At 45.6% G+C, this 21,558-nt stretch overlaps 1 protein-coding gene across 4 annotated transcripts in view; it reads right to left on the reverse strand.

Annotated features, from left to right (window-relative positions):
- Window positions 1-6,247: 6,247 nt before the first annotated feature.
- Window positions 6,248-21,558, reverse strand: part of Prpsap2 (phosphoribosyl pyrophosphate synthetase associated protein 2) — a 31,326-nt gene continuing 16,015 nt past the window's right edge. For all 4 annotated transcript variants that reach the window (XM_059270855.1, XM_059270854.1, XM_059270856.1 and 1 more), the window contains 5 exons: window positions 20,207-20,262; window positions 13,974-14,122; window positions 12,008-12,078; window positions 8,307-8,453; window positions 6,248-6,890 (listed from right to left, as the gene is read on the reverse strand). In XM_059270855.1, coding sequence (XP_059126838.1) covers window positions 6,732-6,890; window positions 8,307-8,453; window positions 12,008-12,078; window positions 13,974-14,122; window positions 20,207-20,262 — 582 coding nt within the window. In that variant the 3' untranslated portion in view covers window positions 6,248-6,731. The remainder of the gene's footprint in view (window positions 6,891-8,306; window positions 8,454-12,007; window positions 12,079-13,973; window positions 14,123-20,206; window positions 20,263-21,558) is intronic.

Consider the following 21,558-nt stretch of genomic DNA (forward strand, 5'->3'; position numbering starts at 1 on the left):
GAGACATTTAAGGAACCTACTGAGGGTCACACAGTAACTAAACGGGAAGGACCCAACTGTCTACCCACCCAGGTTTCCTCCACGGCCTGCTATGGATCATCATAGGCTTTCAGGGTAGGTACCAACAAAGGATCTTGTTGTAATGCTGCACCCTGGAATTTCCCAAGGAGTCTCATGCTGAGTAAAGGAAAAGGTTGAAGCCTGGTGCCAAACAGGAGCGGAGAGACACCACACCATCCTGTCAACTCATCACAGCCCAGACAATGGGTCAGTGATGGACATGACCACACCTTGACCAGGATTATTAGTTATGTATATCTCTCATTCTCTTTTTAAACCTAAACCTCTGTCAGGCCTCTGGGAAATGGACTTGGGCCAGGAAGTGTCACAGATCCTTTTGTTCTCCCTCCCAGTGTGGCCACGTTAAATACACTTTCTCTTTCTCTGTTTAATTGGTACACTGAATATGAGAGGCTAAGCCTAGCTTGTTAGGTCTGCCCAGAATCAAGAATGTCAACACAAATTTATGCATGATGGCACACGCCTTCAATCTCAGCACTTGTGAGCTGGAAGATAGACGCAGGAGGATCTGTGTGAATTCAAGGCTAGCCTCATCTACAAAGCCAGCTCCAGGCCAGCGAGGGCCACATAGAGAGACCCCATGGAAGATTGCCTGGAAACAACACTCTTTTTTTCCATGGAGATGTTTCAAATAAGAATGTTATAATCTCAGCTAAGTGCTGTGTGGACTACAGGACAGGTGGGTGATGACGTGCATGCTCTAAGTGAATTTACAGGATGCTAGAAAAGGTAGGAGGGTGTTTATTAAACGCACTGGTCCAGCTGAGGTGGGAGGAACTGTGTGGCCGAGGGGCTGGCAGTAACTAGTCATCTACAGCAGCTGAAGGGCTGTTAGCTATCATCTCACAGGCCATTTGTGTGGGGTCCATATCTGAGGACAGGCTAATCTTGATGGGTTGTTAAGAATTTATTATTACTTGTGTATATATGACGGGGGGTGTGGGCATGTCACAGCACACATGGAGGTCAGAGGACAACTTTATGGAGTTGATTCTCTCCTTTACATGAGTTCCAGGGACCAAATTCAAGTCATCAGGCTTGCCTGGTGTGGTGGTTTGAAAGAAAATGGCCCCCAAAGGGAATGACATTATTAGGAGGTGTGGTCTTGTTGGAGGAAGCCTGTCACTGTGGAGGTGGGCTTTGAGGTCTCATGTATGCTTAAGCTACTCCCAGTGAGACAGACCACTTCCTGTTGCCTACAGATCAAAGATGTAGGACTCTCAGCTCCTTCTCCAGCACCATGCCTACCTGCATGCTGCCATGTTTCCCACCATGTCGATAGTGGACTAAACTTCTCAACTGTACGCAAGTACCCCCAATTAAATGTTTTCCTTTATAAGAGTTGCTATGGTCATGGTGTCTCCACACAGCAACAGAAACTCCAAGACACCTGGCAAGTGCTTTAACCCACCAAGTCATATCACCAGTTCTCATTATTTCTGTTAACTTTCTTTTAGTTTAAGTTACTAGTGATTATTTATGCATTTATTTTTGACTGTTTCATACATGTTTGTAGTGGAAATTTTCCTGTGTCCTGCAGCTGCTCGGTCTCAAATAAACATACAGAAGCTTACATTAATTATAAGCTGTTTGGTCTATGACTCAGGCTTATTGCTAGCTGGCTATTACATCTTAATTAACCCATTTCTATTAATCTATATTTTGCCACTTGGCTGTGGCATTACCAGTCTGCTGGCATCTTGTTCCTTGGGTGGTTGGATGGCACCTGCCCCGACTCTGCCCTTCTCTCTCTCTCTCGGATTCCCATCTGGCTATAATCTGTCTTGCCATAGGCCAGAGCAGCTTCTTTATTAACCAATGGTAGCAACACATATTCACAGCACACAGAAACACCATCCCACAGCACGTTGCCTTGGTTTTCTACTGCCATGAAAATACCATGACCAAGGCAACCTATACAAGAAAGTATTTAATTTGGGATTCATGGTTCCAGATGTTAGAGTCCATGGCCAGCAGGCACAGCAGGACCAGTAGCTGAGAGCTTGCATCTGATCTACAGGCGCAGGCGGTGGGGGGCACGAATGGGGCCTGGCATGGGCTTTTGAAACCTCAGAACCTTCCTCAGTGGCACACTTTCTCCAAGGTCATACGTGTGTCCTAGTCATTCCTCACCAGTTCTACCAACCGGGGACTAAGCATTTAGACACACGAGTCCATGGGGGCTGCTCTCAGTCACCCCGTCACGTGGTGACGTCACCACCTCCACTGCTACCGTTCACTGCCTCTTCTCCCCCCGAAGCTCCTCCTGTCCCCAAGAAATGTCCTCCAATGTCCAGGTCTTTCTCGTGTCCCACTAAATTTAGTTGGGACTGCCTGCAGGGGTGAGGGTGGCAGGGTATCTACCGGAGCATGGACAACTTACCAGTGGGAACTCTACTTAAGACGGACACCCCTCCGCCATTACCTCTTCTTCCTCAGTGGCACCTTCTGCTACAAAAGCTAGCTGGCAGGGAGGAAGCTTCCAGCTCAGCTCTAGCTTGATTTCTGTGTTCTGGAACCACGAGGTTGGTGACTTTACCACAGCATCTTACCATCAAATCCAGGTGGGCAGCCAAGAGCTTGCATTGTTTGGGCACCTCCGAGGCTTCCCTGACCCATTAGGCACCGCATGCCTATCAGTCTATTGAACAATGGGCCCCAAGAAACTGCAATTTCCCCCAGGAATCTCACGCTGAGAGAAGGAAAGTTTCCCCCCAGATTCACGACTTGTCAGACCACCCTGGAGGAGAGACTAGAGCTGGGACAGTGGGACACTCCGACCAGGACTGCTGCGCCTGAAGAGGTCTAGGGTGGAGGGGCGTCACTGGACCTCTTGGCTCCTCTTCCCAAAGTGGCCATGTTGAATATACCTCCTTTCTCTTTTTCTAATTGTCCTATTGCGGGTGGGGGGCACAGCCTAAGTTGCTGGGGCTACCACCACCCTGCTCTGACCCTAACAGCTTCAGTACCACCTTCATGCACAAGCAGGAACAGTGGGTATCTGGTTAATGCCCTCTGAGCCAGGTGCCCTGTACCTCAGACAGGGAGTGCTGATAAGGCTAATGGGTTGGGACAACATCTGGCATGCAGTGGCGGTCAATAAGGGTAGTAATTTCCATTACACTTATCACAGAAGTTAGCAACTTTTTTCTTGAACTTTTAAGTCTAAATATTAATTACCACCCAAAGGCTAGGTAGGCAGTCAGCTGCTCAATGAAATTCAGATTCAGATCAAAGCAAAGTGAGGCCAAGAGGGACTGCTGGGTACACTCCAGCTCTGCTGCATGTGTGGTTAAGCAGGCATATCTGTATGTGTTTATCCTGGGGACTTTGAGTGTTGGATAAATAATATTCAGAGCCATTGGTATTTTACAGATCTCATGGTGGGAACTGGATGGAGACTGAGGTCATTTACAAGAAAATACACCTTGACATATGTACATATCTGTATTGTGTGCATGTGTGTATGCCATGGCATGCATGCAGAGGTTAGAGGATAAATTGTGGAAGTTAGTTCTCTCCGTTATGTGGGGGCCCAGGAGCAAACTCAGCTTTGGCAGCAAGCACTTTTACCCACTAAACCATCTTGCTAGCCCAGGACTGGTTATTTTTAAACACACAGTGGATCAACCACAAAGGAAACCACTTGTCTTATGCTTCCTTAATCCAGCTGGAGAGTTACTTGATCATTCAAAGGGAGTGTTCCATTTACCACTGACTAGTTCCCAACCACTGTGAGCCCCACATTTGTGCCTAAGGGGAGCTTAACCACTGCCGCATTCTTTCTCCAGAGAGGAATCCTGTGGTTTTGTGTTCCCCAAAATATTGTGCACTCTAATAAATTTATCTGGGGTCAGAGAACAGAACAGCCACAATATTAAACATAGAGGTTAGGCAGTGGTAGCACACGCCTTTAATGCTAGCATTCCAGAGGCAGAGATCTGCCTGGATTTCTGTGAGTTCAAGGCCACACTGGAAACAGCCAAGCATGGTGACTCACGCCTTTAATCCCAGGAGGTAATGGCAGGAGGCAGAAAGGTATATAAGGCATGAGGACGAGGAACTACAGCTGGTTAAGCTTTTAGGCTTCTAGCAGCAAACAGTTCAGCTGAGATTCATTCGGATGAAGACTCAGAGGCTTCCAGTCTGAGGAAACAGGAGCAGCTGAGGAATTAGCAAGGTGAGGTTAGCTGTGGCCTGTTCTGCTTCTCTGATCTTCCAGCGTTCACCCCAATACCTGGCTCTGGGTTTGTTTTTATTAATAAGAACTTTTAAGATTCGTGCTACAGAATCCTATACTGCCATTAGTGGGGTAGAGGTGATAGAAAGGGCTGGCAGTTGGGAAGACCCTTTACCCTCTAGGCCCTGGAGCCCAGGGGAAGAACTAGGGACTCACATAGAAATTGGGAGGTATTTCCATAGTGGATTCCATTTATAAACCATCTGGAGTTGACTTTGTTCAAATCGAGAAGAGCTAAAGTGAACTGTCAGGTTGCTCACAGTAAGAAACAGGAGTAATAGTAGTTAGCCAGGGCCTAGGAAAGGGAAGAGCTGTGGGAAATGTGGCCAGAGGCTTCTTCCTGATCCAACTTGGGCATGCAGCTCTGATGTGAGAACAATCAACTAGGAAGTCATTGTCCTATTTTTATGAAAGGAGAAATCCCAGCATTGGAAGGAGCCAGGAGCCAGCAGATCAGAGAAGACAGAGCGAATCAACCAGAAAACCCACAAGCTAAAAATCGAAGGGGGGGGGGGTGTCAGTAGGTAAAGTCATAATAAATAGCATGCTTTATTCCTATTCACAGGCCATGTCTTTATTCACCCTAACAGCTATACAGTTCCAAGTGGGTTCTACAAGGCCCAGCCAGGACAGGGGGAAGAGCAGGGAAGACCATCTGGGCCTGGACAGAATGACACCACTGCCAGACACCTACCCTGGAATGAGGCTGCAGCTGAGGCCATCGGCAAGTGGCCATGGGCTGACAGGTGGGGTGATGGAAGCAATTTTAGAGACAGAAAGTGTAACTTAAAGGTAGATCCACCCAGCGCACCCCATAGCAGTCTCAGTGGGGCTCTGTAAGAGTGATGGATTGGAGAGCTAAGGTATTGATGACCAATGGTCACCAAAACCACCTGAGTCAGTGGGTTCTGAGTTCACTGACTCACACCAAGAAAAGGGGATTCAGACGTGCAAGCAGAGTGAATGTAAAGAGAGAACTCCCAAGAACGGGAGAGGTCTCAAGGGACAGAGCCCAGAGTCTTTCTGGACCTTACAGTGGCGTGAACCTGGAAGAACATCGAAATCTTCATTGAGACTGGTCATTCTGAGCAAATAGAGGTAGTGAGTGGTCAACACGCCTTTTGCTCTTTCCTGGCCTAAGCAGCCAACTGGAGAGTTACTTCTCCATCCGTGGATGTACTCTCAAGATTCGTTAGGGCCCCACCCTCTCACTAGCCTGACTGGTCTTGGAGCAAAGAAGAAATTGAGAGCCAAGTGGTGACCACTCCTGCACAGTGATGGCTGAACTGGTGTGTGGCTCTACAGCCACCGTGGGGCTCAGTACTTACTACCCTGTGTTCTTGATGTCACAAATCCGTTCATTTTTAACACATCTGTCAAAAGCTGGCACAGGCAGTACAAACTACAACTACTAGCTGGGCAGTGGTGGCCTTTAATACCAGCACTCGGGAGGCAGAGGCAGGCGGATCTCTGTGAGTTCGAGGCCAGCCTGGTCTACAGAGCGAGATCCAGGAAAGGCGCAAAGCTACACAGAGAAACCCTGTCTCAAAAAACCAAAAAAAAAGAGAAATCTCAATTTGAAACTCTTAAGAGAGACAGACAATTCTTCATTCTTGACACTGACAAGCCCCATCCACAGAGCCTCTCACTCAGCATAAGTTACTGCATCTTGGTTTGAGGACTGGCTGGACTCTGAAGAAGGCAGAGCCACAGTGATGAAGCTGTGTGCCCAGCCCACTTTTGCTTCAACTAAGCACCTCTGTGTCAGGGATTCCCAGGCTTCTGAGGACCCGTAAGAGCGAGGGCTGCATCACCACACACAGTGCTATACGCAGAGCTCAGAAGCTGGAGACACGAGCAGCTGCGTTGACTCGTGTCTTCAGTGGCGGTCTACTCCAGAAACAGAAAACTGTCCACATCAGAGGCTTAAAAAACAAACATGAGGTTTTATTCTTTCTTCTGTTGCAGAGAATAAATAGCCACATACTCTATATGCCCATTTATAAAAGCACTTCTAAAAGTGTCATGTAGGGAACCAACAGTAGCTTTTGACTGTAGATAGTAGACAGCAGGTCATATTATTCAACTTTTTTGAACACTTGGATCAAGCAACTTTAAAAAAAGGCTGAGCTTAAAAACCTCACTCAAGTGTATCTTTTAAAATGGTTACACTAAAAATGATCAGGTTTTAACTTATTTTATTTAAGAGGAGGTCTTTCTGTTATAAAAATTACCCCCCAAACTCACAAAAACCTAAACCGACAATAAAAAGTTGGTCCGTGTACCTTCACAGAAATCACTCAGGAGGATGTAGGAAGAGGGGAGGAGTACCTGGCCAGCCATGGGCCCTCCCAGCATGCATGCTGGGCTTCCCACTTGACCCGTGGGACTTCTGCCACAGGAGAAATGTTCAGTCATCTAAGCCTATGTTTCTGAAAAGGTAGGACATGGACTCTCCATTGTGGATGCGGCGGATGGCTTCCGAGAGGATCATGCTGATGTCCACGGTTTTGATCTTGGGGCACTGCAGCTTCTGGATTTCATGTGGGATGGTGTTAGTAACCACCACCTGTGAGTCACAAGAAACAAGAGCATCAGACGCCAAGCAGCTTCAGGGCTGGGGTGTGACTCATTGCAGAGTGTATGCTTGGTGTGTGAAGGCCTGGCTGGGTTCAGGCCAGTACTGCAAACAAAAGAAAAGAACAGAACAGAACAAAGCCAGACCTGGAAAACGGAGAGCAAAGCCAGCCAGTGTCACCCTGTAGTCCTACAGCTTCTGGGATTTACCCCATGGGGGACCTGTCCTTTCCCACAGCTCCTGCTTCTTTCAGTACAAAGCTGCTCAAGCTTGAAGATCTGATGACCTCAGTCCCATCAGAGCAATTACAGCCCCAAAGACACTGACAAATGTTGGGGAAAATATGGAGAAACTGGAACTCCTGTTCCTTGCTGGTGGGGTTGGAGCTGGGTCTCTCCTGCACAACTCTGGAGAGACCTGACTCCTCAAAGTTGTCCTCTGACTTCTACATGAGAACCTACATTCACATACATATATCACACACACAAAGTAGATAAAAATTAATTGTAAAATATGCAAACAACTCAAGTTTCTAACAACTTAGGAAGAAACAACATGTAGCACATCCCATTAGAGCATTTTTCAGGCAAGGAGACTTACTACACCTTGAAAATACCACGACCGGTCACAGATGACCACATAGCGTGAAATGGGTACATGGGCAAACTCACAGAGAAATAAAGCAAAGGGGAACTAAGAGGGCATCGCAGTAATGGTTCACAGGGGATGTTTCTTCTTAAATCAGCTGGGCGCACAACATACAACTGGAGCATTCTAAACATTACTGTACCACACACCTGAAGTGGTGAATGATACAGAACGCAAATCATAACTGAATCAGGACATACCTCATTCAAATGGGAAAGCTCCACAGTCAGTGAAATGCAAACACAAATTTTTGAATTTTTTTGAGACATAGTCTCACTCTGTAGCCCAGACTGATGCTGAACTCATGGCAAGCCTCCTGTCTCAGCCTCTCCAGTGCTGAGATTAAAGTCACGGGTTACCCTTGGCTTGCATCTTCTATTTTTTTTTTTTTCCCGAGACAGGGTTTCTCTGTGTTGTTTTGGTGCCTGTCCTGGATCTCACTCTGTAGACCATGCTGGCCTTGAACTCACAGAGATTCGCCTGGCTCTGCCTCCCGAGTGCTGGGATTAAAGGCGTGCCACCACTGCCCGGCGCATCTTCTACTCTTTTTTTTTACGGTCCTTTTTTTTTTTTTTGGTCTTTTTTTTTTTTTTCCAGAGCTGAGGACTGAACCCAGGGCCTTGTGCTTGCTAGGTAAGCGCTCTACCACTGAGCTAAATCCCCAACCCCGCATCTTCTACTCTTAACGAAAACGATCTTGTACTTGTTCTGCTCTCTTGCTAAGGGCTCAGGCAGCTACCCTGACTGCCAGCCTACTACCTCATCAATGGCAGACTCTTCAATCAGCCGGGGGGCATCAGAGGATAACAAGCCGTGAGTTGCCATCACAAAGATCTTATATGCGCCTCTTTCCTTCAGGGTCTCTGCTGCAGCAAGAAAGCTGTCCACATCATCAATGATGTCATCCTGTCAAATCAAACACAGGACAAAAGGTACATCAACACTTGCAAAGACAGGCTGGACAACCAGGAAGAAGACAGGAATAGCCAGGACATACTATGGCATCTACAGTTTAGTCTCAACAGCAAGATGGCATGTTCCTGCCTTGTACCTCCACAGACCTTTCAGGTTTCTCACACAAGTCACCTGCACAGCACCTACCACTTGTAGGCCCAAGGCCCTGGGAGGTGGGGAGGTCTGTGGGATGACTTTGAAATACACAGGAAGCCGGGAGGTGGCACACACCTTTAACCCCAGCACTTGGGAAGCAGAGCCAGGCGGATCTCTGTGAGTTCCAGGCCAGCCTACTCAGAGAAACCCTGTCTCGAAAAAACAAAAACAAAAAACAAAAAACAAAAAACAAACAAAAAAAAAAAAAAAAAAAAAAAAGAAATACACAGGAAAGCTTTCTTGGATGAGTAATGGAACTAAGGCTTCCCTAAAGGCTTTTCTTATACTTTCTTACTTCCTGTATAGGAAAACATGACATGGTGGGTTTGTCTGGAGACTGGATCTTATGATGTTGTCCAGGGTGTCCGGAATGCCCAGGCTCAAGTGATCCTCCCACCTTAGTCTCCCAAGTAGCTGGGAGTACAGACAAGCCCACACCACTGTGCCCAGCTAAGAAATGTCTTTGAAAAACTTCTCAATTATATTTACTAATTTGTGTATGTGTATGAGTGCATGAGTACCACATCACATGTGTGGAGGTTGGAGATTAAAAAATAGTATAATGAGCCGGGTGGTGGTGGCGCATGCCTTTAATCCCAGCACTCAGGAGGCAGAGCCAGGCGAATCTCTGTGAGTTCAAGGCCAGCCTGGGCTACCAAGTGAGTTCCAGGAAAGGCGCAAAGCTACACAGAGAAACCCTGTCTCAAAAAACCAAAAAAAAACCAAAAAAAAAAAAAAAAAAAAAAAAAAAGTATAATGAAAGCTGGGCATCCTGGCATACCTTTAATCCCAGCACTCAGAGGCAGAGGTAGGCAGATCAAATATCAATGTTCAAAGCCAGCCTGATCTACAGAGTGAGTTTCAGGAGAACCAGGCTAAAGACCCTGTCTTTAGAAAAAATAGTTTTAAAAGTGAAATGAATGTCAGTCAGCTTGACAGTTCTTTTGTATTACATTTTTTCGTTTATTTACTCCTGTACTTGTGTGTATACTGTGTGGGTGTGAAAGCCATAGCACACATGTATTACTGAACCATAGTTTAGCAAGATAGCGTGTGTTAATTAGGGTTTCTACTATTGTGATGAAACACCATGACCAAAAGCAACTTGGGTAGGAAAGGGTTTATTTCAATTTACAATTCCACAACACAGTCTATCACTGAGGGAGTCAAGGAAGGAACCTGGAGGCAGGAGCTGATGCAGAGGCCATGGAGGGGTGCTGCTTACTGGCTTGCTCCTCATGGCCTGCTCAGCCTGCTTTCTTATAGAACCCAGGACCACCAGCCCAGGGATGGCACCACCCACCATGGGCTGGGCCTCATCCATCAATCACTAAGTAGGAAAATGTACCCCAGGCTTGCACACAGGCCAGTGTAGTGGGGGCATTTTCTCAGGTGAGGTTCCCTCCTCCCAAATGTCTCTAGCCTGTATTAAGCTGACATTAAAAACTAGCCAGCATACAGAGGAAGCATGGTTAAGAGCCTGCAGGACCTCCCTGCAGTTTTCCTACTTCTTGTGAACCTCTAAGTACTTCAAATAAAATGCTAGTTTTTAAATTGGGGTTTTGCACATGTGAGAATGGTCATGTGTTTGAGTGCAGACAGCCTCTGTGCAGTCAGGACAGCCTCAGGTACTGCTGCTCCTCACTTTCTGCTTTGTCTGAGAGCTTTCGAGAATTCTGTCTCTGCCTGCCACCTCATCACAGAAGCACGGAGATTACAGATGCATTCACTCCCTGGCTTTATAGGGTTCCGGGGATTCAAGTTCAGGTGCTCATGTCGTGAGCCATCTTTCTAGCCCTTTAAAAAATTTCTATTTAGGGTGGCGCATGCCTTTAATCCCAGCACTTGGGAGGCAGAGCCAGGCGGATCTCTGTGAGTTCGAGGCCAGCCTGGTCTACAGAGCGAGATCCAGGACAGGCCCAAAACTACAGAGGAACCCTGTCTTGAAAAAAAAAAAAAAAAAAAAAAAAGAAGAAGAAGAAAAATCTATTTGTTGTTACTGTGCATGTGAGCACGTGTGAACGTGTGTGTACATATGCCATGGCATGCATGTGGAGGTCAGAAGACAACCTGTGGCAGTCAGTTCTCACTCTGAACAACTGCATGGGCTCCAGAGATCAGACTCAGGTCATCAGGCTTGGTGACAAGCCCACCTTTAGTAGCTGCAAACAAGCGTGACACCCACAACCTGCTCTCTGACCTCCACATGCACATATGTCTACATACACACACTCACGGATAAACGTAAGGAAAAGAAGAAAACTGTCCAACGTGGAGAACAGAGGCATCAGCTGTGTTGTACTGTAACACACCACCTAGCAGTGAAGACCAAAGTACCACTAGGTAGATCAACCACAGCATGGACCCAAAGTCTCACGTGCACACATACACTATTTATATCAACACTCAAGTCTTCGTTTCTTAAAATGTGTATGAGTGTTTTGCCTGTGTGTACTGGATCCCCTAGAACTAGAGTTACAGACAACTGTAAGCTGCCATGTGGGTGCTGGGAACCAACCCCCGGTCCTCTGTAGGAATAGCAAATGCTTTTAATCACTGATCAATCTCTCCAGCCCCAGTGCCCATGTTGTTTACATGTAGGAACAGCACTCTTGGTAGACTGTAAATTCAGTAATGCCATGAATGGAAGACTCTCGGGCTAATGACAGCCTCTGGTGGGAGAGAAGGAGACGGGGAAAGCCTAGGAAGGCTCTTGGCCCCTGGCCCCATGCTCTCTGCTCAGGGAAGCAGTGAGCTGCAGATGTCTGAGCCATTCTTCAGTGTACCATTTAGTATGCATGTATGAAATAATGTGTGTGAGTTTGGGGTTAGGGACCAAACCCAAGGCCTTATGAACCACAACCCTTACTGCCAATCTGTGTTTAAAACTTTAATCAACATGGTCCCTTACTTTAACCATAAAAATAACAACTTCCCAAACATGGAAATAAACAGCTGCACCGTATTCAGGTAACTATATAGATACTGCTTTTTCCCTTCCTTCCTCCCCCACCCCTCCTTCTTTCTTGGTTTTTCAAGACAGGACTTCTTTGTGTAGCTCTGGGTGTCCTGGAACTCACTCTGTAGACTAGGCTGGCCTCGAACTCAGAGATCCTCCTGCCTTTGCCTCCCGAGTGCTGGGATTAAAGATATGCACTGCCACTGCCCAGCTCCTGTGTTTTTTCCTAAACTATTACCATTTTTCTGTTTGGAGCCAAAATTAAAATATAGCACAAAACACTGACAGACATGATACTTACCTGGCCAATCCACCCGCCATGGTCTTTATGGACACGATTACAAGTAAGTCTACAGAGTGATGGTGGTAACAATAAAAGAGAACTACGTACAACAATGATGGCAATCCTTCCTCCGACATCGCCAACAACCGTGATTGGGGGCTTTTCTTTAGGAATCAGCACTGGTCAGAATGAAACACACATCTCAGTGCCTATGCTCAAAGGTAGAACAAAGACTTAAAAGATTTTAAGTAGTTAATGTCACTAGTCATGGTGGCTCATGTCTTTAATCCCAGCACTCAGGAGACAGAGGCAGGTATATCTCTGAGTTTGAGGCCAGCCTGGTCTACAGAGAGAGTTCCAGGACAGCCAGGGCTACACAGAGAAACCTTGTCTCAAAAAATGAAAACAAGCCAGGCAGTGGTGGCGCATGCCTTTAATCCCAGCACTCGGGAGGCAGAGGCAGGCAGATCTCTGTGAGTTCGAAGCCAGCTTGGTCTACAGAGTGAGATCCAGGACTGTCCAAAACTACACAGAGAAACCCTGTCTTGAAAAAAACAAAAAACAAAAACAAAAACGTTTTATGAAAAATTCCCAATACTTAGAAGGGAAAGGAACTCCCTCAATTGATGACGGACTATAAAGTTCCCAGGTAACATGATGCCCAATAATGTTCCCTAAAAAGAGGAATAAGTCAAGGACATCCCATGTACCACTGCTGCCCAGTATTGCAGTATTGGGTATATGAGCCAAGAAAAGAACAACAGGCATCGGGATCAGAAGGGGAGCCATAACCCACTGCTCGCAGATGACATGCCCCTGCACACAGACACCCCAGCAATCCTGAAGCACAGTCCAAGCTAGCACAGGAAGCTGCCGTCTGCAGTGCTCCCGTTCAGATCTGAAGTGTCCCTCACAGGCTGTGGTTCGAATGACTGGGCCCTAGCTGTGGTGGTATTTTGAAGCTGGTAGAACATTTGGAAGGTGAGGCCTGGCTGACAGAAATAGGTTAGCAGGAGCAGACCTCTAGGGCTATACCCATCCCTGATTATGGTCTAGAACTTTCTGCTTCTCATGTGAACTGTCATTGTCTCATGCCACTGATGAAGACTCACCCCCACCATGCATTCCCTACACTGATACATTGAAATCTCTGACACTGTAAACCCAAACCAAACTTTCCTGTCCTTAAATCGCCTGTATTTTATCAAAGTGACAAATCCACGCAGGGAGCCTGGTGGTTCTTCTGATTGTGAGCAATGACTACTCCAAAGGTGAATTACAAAAGCAACCCTGGGCTGTGGATACGGCTCAGCAGTTACAATACTTGCTGTGTAAGCAGCAAATATGAGGATTGGAATTCAGATCCCTAGAACCCACATAAACGTTCGGTAGGTGTGACAACCCATCTGTAACTCCAGCAATTGGAAGGTAGAGGCAGGGATCCCTGGAACAAGCTAGCTGGCTAGACTATCTGTATTGGTGAGCTCTAGTTCAAGTGAGAGACACCCTAACTTAATAAATAATGTGGGGAGCAAATAAGGAAGACTCTCAATGTTAACTTTTGGCCTCTACATGAACACACAAACATGCACACTCTCTCTCCTCTCATAAATACAGATATCACATATATATAAAAAATGGGGGGACGACGACAATTTTGCTTGTATAAGTATCCAAGCAATAAAATATCTGAGGGGAAACTTAAGCAAGGAATTGGGAACATCTGAAAGCTAAAACATGGCTTCAAGAAACAAAACAAGATTCTTTGATAGTATATCAAATACCAGCCGGGCGGTGGTGGCGCACGCCTTTAATGCCAGCACTTAGGAGGCAGAGCCAGGCAGATCTCTGTGAGTTCGAGGCCAGCCTGGTCTCCAAAGTGAGTTCCAGGAAAGGCACCAAAACACCACAGAGAAACCCTGCCTTGAAAAAAACAAAACAAAACAAAAAAATCCAAAAATAAATCTAAAAAAACTAATAGTAATTAAAAAAAGAGAATTTATACTAAAATATCCCCTCCACAAATTCAAGCAGCTCAGAGAAAAGTGGCAAAAAGATCCCTGTGGACCCTTACTTGGGATCTCCAGGCTGGGGTGGATAGCAGCTACACTCCTGACCATGGGTGGGGAGTGCCGACCATCCACCAAGTCAGACTCAGCATCCTGTGCTTCTCCATGGATCACTGCAATTCCCAGTCGCAGACGCTCCGCGAAAGATTGTGCCCTGCAAAGAACAGTAGACAGAAATAAAAAACCACACAGGACCTTTGCCTGCTAATGTCTGGGCAAAGGACATGAGCAAAATGTTTATCCCAAAAGAGAAGCTGGGTGGTGGTGGCGCACACCTTTAATCCCAGCACCTGGGAGGCAGAGGCAGGTGGATCTCTGTGAGTTCGAGGCCAGCCTGGGCTACAGAGTGAGTTTCAGGGAAGGCACAAAGCTACACAGAGAAACCCTGTCTCGGAAAAAAAAAAAAAAAGAGAGAGAGAGAGAGAGAGAGAGAGAGAGAAAGAGAGAGAGAGAGAGAGAGAGAATGACTGCCGGGCAGGGGTGGCACACACCTATAATCCCAGCACTTGGGAGGCAGAGGCAGGTGGATCACTGAGTTCCAGGTCAGCTTGGTCTACAGAGTGAATTCAAGGACAGTCGGGGTTACACAGAGAAACCCTGTCTCGAAAAACAACAACAAAACCAAAACCCAAACCAACCAACCAAACTAAAACCCTAAAGAGAATGACCACTTAAGACTCAGGAAGACTGAGTGTAGAGCCCACAAATGAGCTGCTCCCATCAGCCAATGAGAAGCTAAGTGTTAAGGAACTCTCTTGCAGCCTCAAGTTTCCTCTCGTGCAACTGCTAATACTATCTGCCAGACTTCTCTGAAAATCAATCATATGAAACAAGGTCCATTAAACACTCATTAAAGTATTACACATTAGTTTTTGAAAGCTTTATGAAGGCGCAATGAGAACACAAGAAACTACACACTCCAAGCACACAACTTCACAACCTCTGAGAGACCTTTATATTGCTGCTTATCTATTTACTTATTATTGGGAAACTGAGTTACTTCCCTTCCCTCATTTAAATTTTTTTATTCAGGATTTTTATTTTATTTTTAATTATATGTACAGATATGTCTGTTGTGGGTATATGCACATGAGTGCAGTTGCCCATGGAGGTTAGAAGAGTGCTGGACCCCTGGAACTACCCTCTGTGAGTACCTGGTTGTGAGCCACTTGACATGAGTGCTAGATTTGAGACGCTGTCTCACTATGTAGACCAGGCTGTCCTGAAACTCAAGAGAGATCCTCCTGCCTCTGCCTCCCAAGTGCTAAGATTAAAGGTGTGCCCCAGTATATATGGGCCTTTTAACTTACAAGTTTACTAAGTGACTGTGTTAGTTCTAACAGCATTTTTCCAAAGTCTATCAGATCTCCGATATAAGTGATCAAGCCATCCTTGCATCCATACACATTCTCATTGTTCTTAACTGCGCAATCCAGAATCAGTGCCAGCTGTGTGCAAGTGCAAGAACAGACACTGCTGTCTTCTTCTAGAACTTGGGGGCAGCATCAGTTTTCACCACTGAGGTGTCAGCTCTATTTTTTTTTTTTTAGGTTTATTTATTTATTATTTATACAGTGTTCTGCCTGCATGCCAGAAGAGGGCACTATATCTCATTACCAGTGGCTGTAAGCCACCATGTGGTAGCTGGAAATTGAACTCAGGACCTCTAGAAGAATAGCCAGTGCTCTTAACCTCTGAGCCATCTCTCCAGCCCCACTCCAGCCCCACAGCTCTTTTACAGATCTTTCTCTGATGAAAATGTTCCCTTCTTTTCTTAGTTTGCTTAAGCTAAATTGTCAAATCTTTGAGTCTGAGATAATTATGTGGCTTCTCTTTTTTTTTTTTTAAATCCTTTTTTTCCCCTTTTTTTCCGGAGCTGAGGACCGAATCCAGGGCCTTGCACTTGCTAGGCAAGCACTCTACCACTGGGCTAAATCACCAACCCCTTTTTTTGATCTTTTAACATGGTGACTGACATTTACAGACCTTTAAAAGCTGCCACACTAACCTCAGGATCCTGGGACAAGCTCTAAGAAAATGATATGCTCATCTTTTGTTCACTGTTAATTCAGTGTTTTAGAACTTTCCCTCTATGGTCACTGGGATCAGCAATCAGTGACGAAGCCTCAAAATGAGGTGAAAACATCTATTGAACATTGACCACTTTTCTGGAAATGTCTATAAAATTTAGCATTTGCTCTCCCATAAATTTGTGACAAAATTCACCATTAAAATCTGGACCCCACTGGGTGTGGTGGCTCATAGGCATAATCCCAGCTGGAGGCTAAAGGAGGAGGAATGCTTTAAATTCAAGGCCAGTGTGGGCTACAGAAAAAGACCCTGTCTAAAAAAAAAAAAAAAAAAAAAAAAAGAATGGATACAGTTTGTATGACTTAAATCATTAACAAATAAACGTTGTTTCTACCTGCATGTATGTCTGTACACCATGTGTATGCAGTGCCTGAGAGGCCAGGAGAGGTTGTTGGATTCCTGGAACTGGAGTTAGAGATGGTTCTTAGCCACCTCTTCTATATTTCATAAAATATATTTATTTAATTTTACTTGTATGCCTGTTTTGTCTACAAGTATGCATGTGTACATGTGTACTTGGTGCTCACAAAGGCCAGCAGAGGATTGTTGGGAGCTTCCATGTGGGTGCTGTGAATAAAAACCAGGTCCTCTGGAAGAGCAGCCAGTGCTCTTTACTGCTGAGCCATCTCTCCAGCCCCCTTTTCTTTTCGGTTTTTTGTTTGTTTGTTTGTTTGTTTTTTAAGACAGGGTTTCTCTGGATCTCGCTCTGTAGACCAGGCTGGCCTTGAACTCACAGAAATCTGCCTGGCTCTGCCTCTCAAGTGCTGGAATTAAAGGCGTGCACCACCACCACCCAGCTCTTTTCATTTTTCAAGACAGGTTTTCTCTGTGTAACAGTCCTGGCTATCCTGGAACTCTCTTTATAGACCAGGCTGGCCTCGAATTTACTGAGATCCACCTGCCTCTGCCTCCCTTCTTTATTCCTGGAAGTTCACTGCTCTGGTTTGTCAGGTATTAACACAGCCACTTCGGCTTTCTTTTAAATAATCAGTTCCCATAATATGTCACTGTCCTAGTTTGCTTTCTGTGGTGATAAAGTCCGTGACCTAAACCAACTTGGGAAGGAAAAGATTTATTTGGCTTACACTTCCTGATCACAGTCCACCACTGAGGGAAGCCAAGACAGGAACTGAAGCAGAGACCTCAGAGGAATGCTGTTTACTGGCTTGCTCCTCAGAACTTGCTCAGCTCACTTTCTTATACAACTCAGGACTACCCGCTTAGTCGTGGCATCACCCACAATGGACTAAACTCTCTCACATTAGTCAAGAAAATGCCCCACAGATAACCCCACAGGCCAATTTAATGGGGGAAATTCCTCAACTGAGGTTCCCTTTTCTCAGTTGTCTACAGTTTATGTCAAATTAACAAAAATTACCCAGCACAGTCACGTTATCTTTTAACTTCAAATCCCACCCACTTCCACTCACCTGTGAACCTTGCCTTAGTAGGTCCCTGGCCACACAATCTACCCATCCCCCACTGGGCCAGACTCCTATGTGGGACCTTGGGTCTTCCATTTTATCAAGTGCACAGGACCCAACAATTCTAGTCTTGCTTTTCCAGCACCAACAACAATTGAAAACAGGCTGTATCCACAAGCTCAAAATAGCTAAAGAAGCAAGGGGGTGGGGGGGGGGGGATTATACCGACTCATCAGAACCATCTCAGACACTGGGGAGCAAGGCCAGGAAACAGTTCCCTGGCCACGGTGGGGTGGGGCAGGCAGAGACCTCACAGCGCAGTACTCCCACCCGCTCCACAACTGAGGAAAGTGCTGTTACAGTGCTAGGAATCACTCCGGAAACCTGTACCCATGCTCAGTCACTGTCAAGGTGCATTTTTACAGAGACGTAATGCCTCTTTCAGTAGACAGTGTGACATTACTACAGCACATGCACCTTAACTGTCCCATGACACTACAACTTCTCAAACACACCTAAGTAAGCCATCTATTGGCTTGGTCCTATCAAGAAATGAATTCACATTTCTAAGGAAAATAGGAAGAACTTTCATAGGAGCAGGGCTGTACCACACAGTTAAACATAAAAGGTGATCTGTATGTGTGTATGTGTCTGAGCTCAGAAAAAAGGAGAGCATATTTTATTAAGAATTACCAAATACCCCAATTTTATGATTTGGTATTGGGGCTAGGGTGTGGCTCAGTGGCAGAGCACTTTCTGACATGTCTGACACTGAGATCCATTCCCAGCACTAAATAACAGCAGCAATAATTAATTAAAAAGCTGTTTGACATCACTTCAGCTGGTAGCCACTGTCCCAGCAGCCACTGGAGAGGCCAGGCAGACCCACCTGAACAAGGGTTCAGGCTGTCATAAGCACCACACAACATACATGGATGAACCTCCAGGATATGGTGCTGGGTGAAGAAAGCATGCCATAGGTCATTTACTTGTGACTGCAAATCCACAAAAGCAGACAGATATTAGTGTGTGCCCAGGGGCAGTACGAGAAGGATGGGGTGATTACTTAATGGTCACAGGGTGATTTTCTATGATGACCAAGTCTTACAAGCAGTGACAGGTGGCAGTTGTACATAATTGTAAATGCACTATAAAAGCTATGAACTGTGAGAAGACTTCAGTCCTTCCAGACTCTCAGCGTTTGCACTGTGGATTCAACTTTCTGAAATTCAGAAATTGCAAGCATACAGAAAACTGCTTGCCTCTGTACTGATGGATACACTTTGGTTCTTGCCTTGTTTCAGCAAAAGGACCTATTCATCACACTGTATCAGGAACTCTATAATTTAGAGATGATTAGATCATGGAGCAGGGCTGGAGAGATGGTTCAACAATAAAGGGCACTTGCTGCCCTTGCAGAGGATCCAGCTTCAGTTGCCAGCAAACAGAGGTTCACCACCAGCTACAACCCCAGCTCCAGGGGATCGGATAGCCTCTTCTGGCCTCCATGGACATCAGACATGCATGTGGTGGTAGACACAGACACATGCAGACAAAACACTCATACACATAAAATAAAAAAAAAATAGGTGGAGAGCTGGGTGTGGTAGCACATATCTTGAGTCCTAGCACTTGGAGGCAGAGGAAGAAGGAACTCTGTGAGTTTGAGGCCAGCTTGGTCTACAGAGTGAGATCCCGTCTCAAAAAAAAAAAAGACAAGTGGATGTGCATAAGTTCCATGGAAAAAAGTGTCATCCTTCCATCCTGATGAGAGTCCCTGGTCCCTCACACTTTAGAGATCCAGCGAACCACAGTATTTGACTGGAAATGACTTCAGTTTCTTCTTCTTGGAGAATAATGTTTAAAGAGTCCGAACCCTGCGTGATTCGGTACTTTCCCTCTCTGGTGCAGGGGTTTTTCTAGAAAGTATCAGTGATTAGTATGTGGGAAACCTTTCAACCAAAATCAGTCTGCAGTAGTTTATCACCACATCTGGCTTGTGCCATAGACTCCCAGCTGCCTTAGGGTGCTTCCATCTTGTAAATGTCACTTTTCCACACACATAACACGTGGCCCGTCAGCAGGATACAAGTCTGCTAACAAGCCACTGAGTTCTCTGAAGATGAGGCAGTAAATAAAGTAGGTTAAGTAGGATTTTTAAAAATTACATTTATTGCCAGGCATGATGGTACATGCCTTTAATCTCAGCATTTGGGAGGCAGAGGCAGGTGGATCTCTGTGAGTGCCGGGACAGCCAGAGTTGTTACACAGAGAAACCCTCTCAGAAAAAAACAAAACAAAACATTTACTTATTTAAAATGAGTTGGGGGTGCATGGAGGTCAGAGAACAACTAATGGGGGTTGGTTCTCTCTTTACACCATGGGTCCCAGGGCCTGCACTCAGGTTATGTATCAGACTTGGCAGCAAATGCTTTTCCCTTCTGAGACCTCTTACCAAATCCCTCAAGCAGGACTGAGGACAGATCTGGAGATTAAGAGTAGAAGCACTAGATCAGGATTCCTCAGATGGGATGACTTTGGTTAAGAAATATGACTGGCAGATAGTAAAATATCTGCGTAACAGGTAGAGGTGGTAGGAAAATACTAAATTAACCCATGGAAGGAAAAGTAAGGGGTCGGGGAACCACTGCAGCCTGACCTAGACAATGGGGTCAAGGAAAACACCCTAAAGCCACGGCAAGAAGCCATGCAGTCCCACCTACCTCTTGGCTGAGGCTGGAGACTTGGCCACGATGACTGCGTTCCTATAATCCGGGATCTGTGGCAGACAAGAAGCCAGGGATTACTACCTCGTCTCAAAGAGGCTATTCCAACAACCAACAAACATGAACATTCCAACAGACCTGAAATTGTCATCTGGTCATTTAGAAGTTTCACCAAATAAGAAAAAGTTAAAAGTAAAATCTCCCTTTAGGAAACAAAGGTGAAAATGTTCTCAATATGAATTTACCTATATATAAAAACCCAGTAATGTAGTAACATGTGCTCTTAAAAAGTTAACAGAAGCGGGGCGGTGGTGGTGCATGCCTTTATTCCCAGCACTCAGGAGGCAGAGCCAGGTGGATCTCTGTGAGTTCGAGGCCAGCCTGGTCTACAGAGTGAGATCCAGGACAGGAAACAAAACTACACAGAAACCCTGTCTCAAAAAACCAAAAAAGTTAACAGAGAATGGAGAGGAGGCCGAGCTTGGCACCGCAGCACCCACACCAAAGCTGGGTATGGCAGCCTGGTTTATAACCCCAGCACTGGGAGTCGGGGAGTAAAAAGTGGAGTCAGGCAGCTCTCTAAAGCACCCTGGCCAGCCAATCTAGCTAAGCAATCAAGTCCATGTTCAGTGAGAGGCCCTCAAAAAGCAAAGTGAATTGAGGAAGACACTCAACACTGACCTCTGGCCTCCACATACATGTGCATCAACATCAACATGTGCATATACACAAATGCATACTTTACACACACACACACAAACAAAAGATTAACAGAAGCAAACTAGCTGTGGTGGTATGTAATCCCAATTACCTAGGAGGCTGGGTTTAAGAGCTACATGGTGTGAACCTGTCTCTCAATAAGTAAATAAAGTCTTCTCATGAATCCCACATTGAATGTAATTTCACAATGCAAGGATGACATTCATTGAGCCCGAATCCAAGCTCATATCATATTCTAAAATACTGTGGTTTAAACAGGTGACAAACACATGGTAGCCACTCCATGCTGAGGAAAGCCATTTGTGAAAGGACAGTCAGCCTAGTGCTACTTAAAAAAAAAAAAATGATAAGAGGTTCTTTAAACAAACAAACGAACAAAGCAACAGACAGGTATGTTGGCACCTTTAATCCCAGTGTTTGGTGGGCAGAGGCAGGCTGACCTCTGTGAGGTGAGAACAGCTTGGTCAACATAGTAAGATTTGTCAACAAACAAACCACTTAAAAAAAAACAAACAACTAAACAATCGGCCACTTTAGGAACCTTTTCACTGTTGAAAAATTAAGTACTTAGTGTTAATGATGAAAAGGAAGATGTCATTATTGTGTTCGTATACACAGAATGGAACCAA

The sequence above is a fragment of the Peromyscus eremicus genome, chromosome 8a, assembly GCF_949786415.1.
Source record: "Peromyscus eremicus chromosome 8a, PerEre_H2_v1, whole genome shotgun sequence".
NCBI classification, from domain to species: domain Eukaryota; kingdom Metazoa; phylum Chordata; class Mammalia; order Rodentia; family Cricetidae; genus Peromyscus; species Peromyscus eremicus.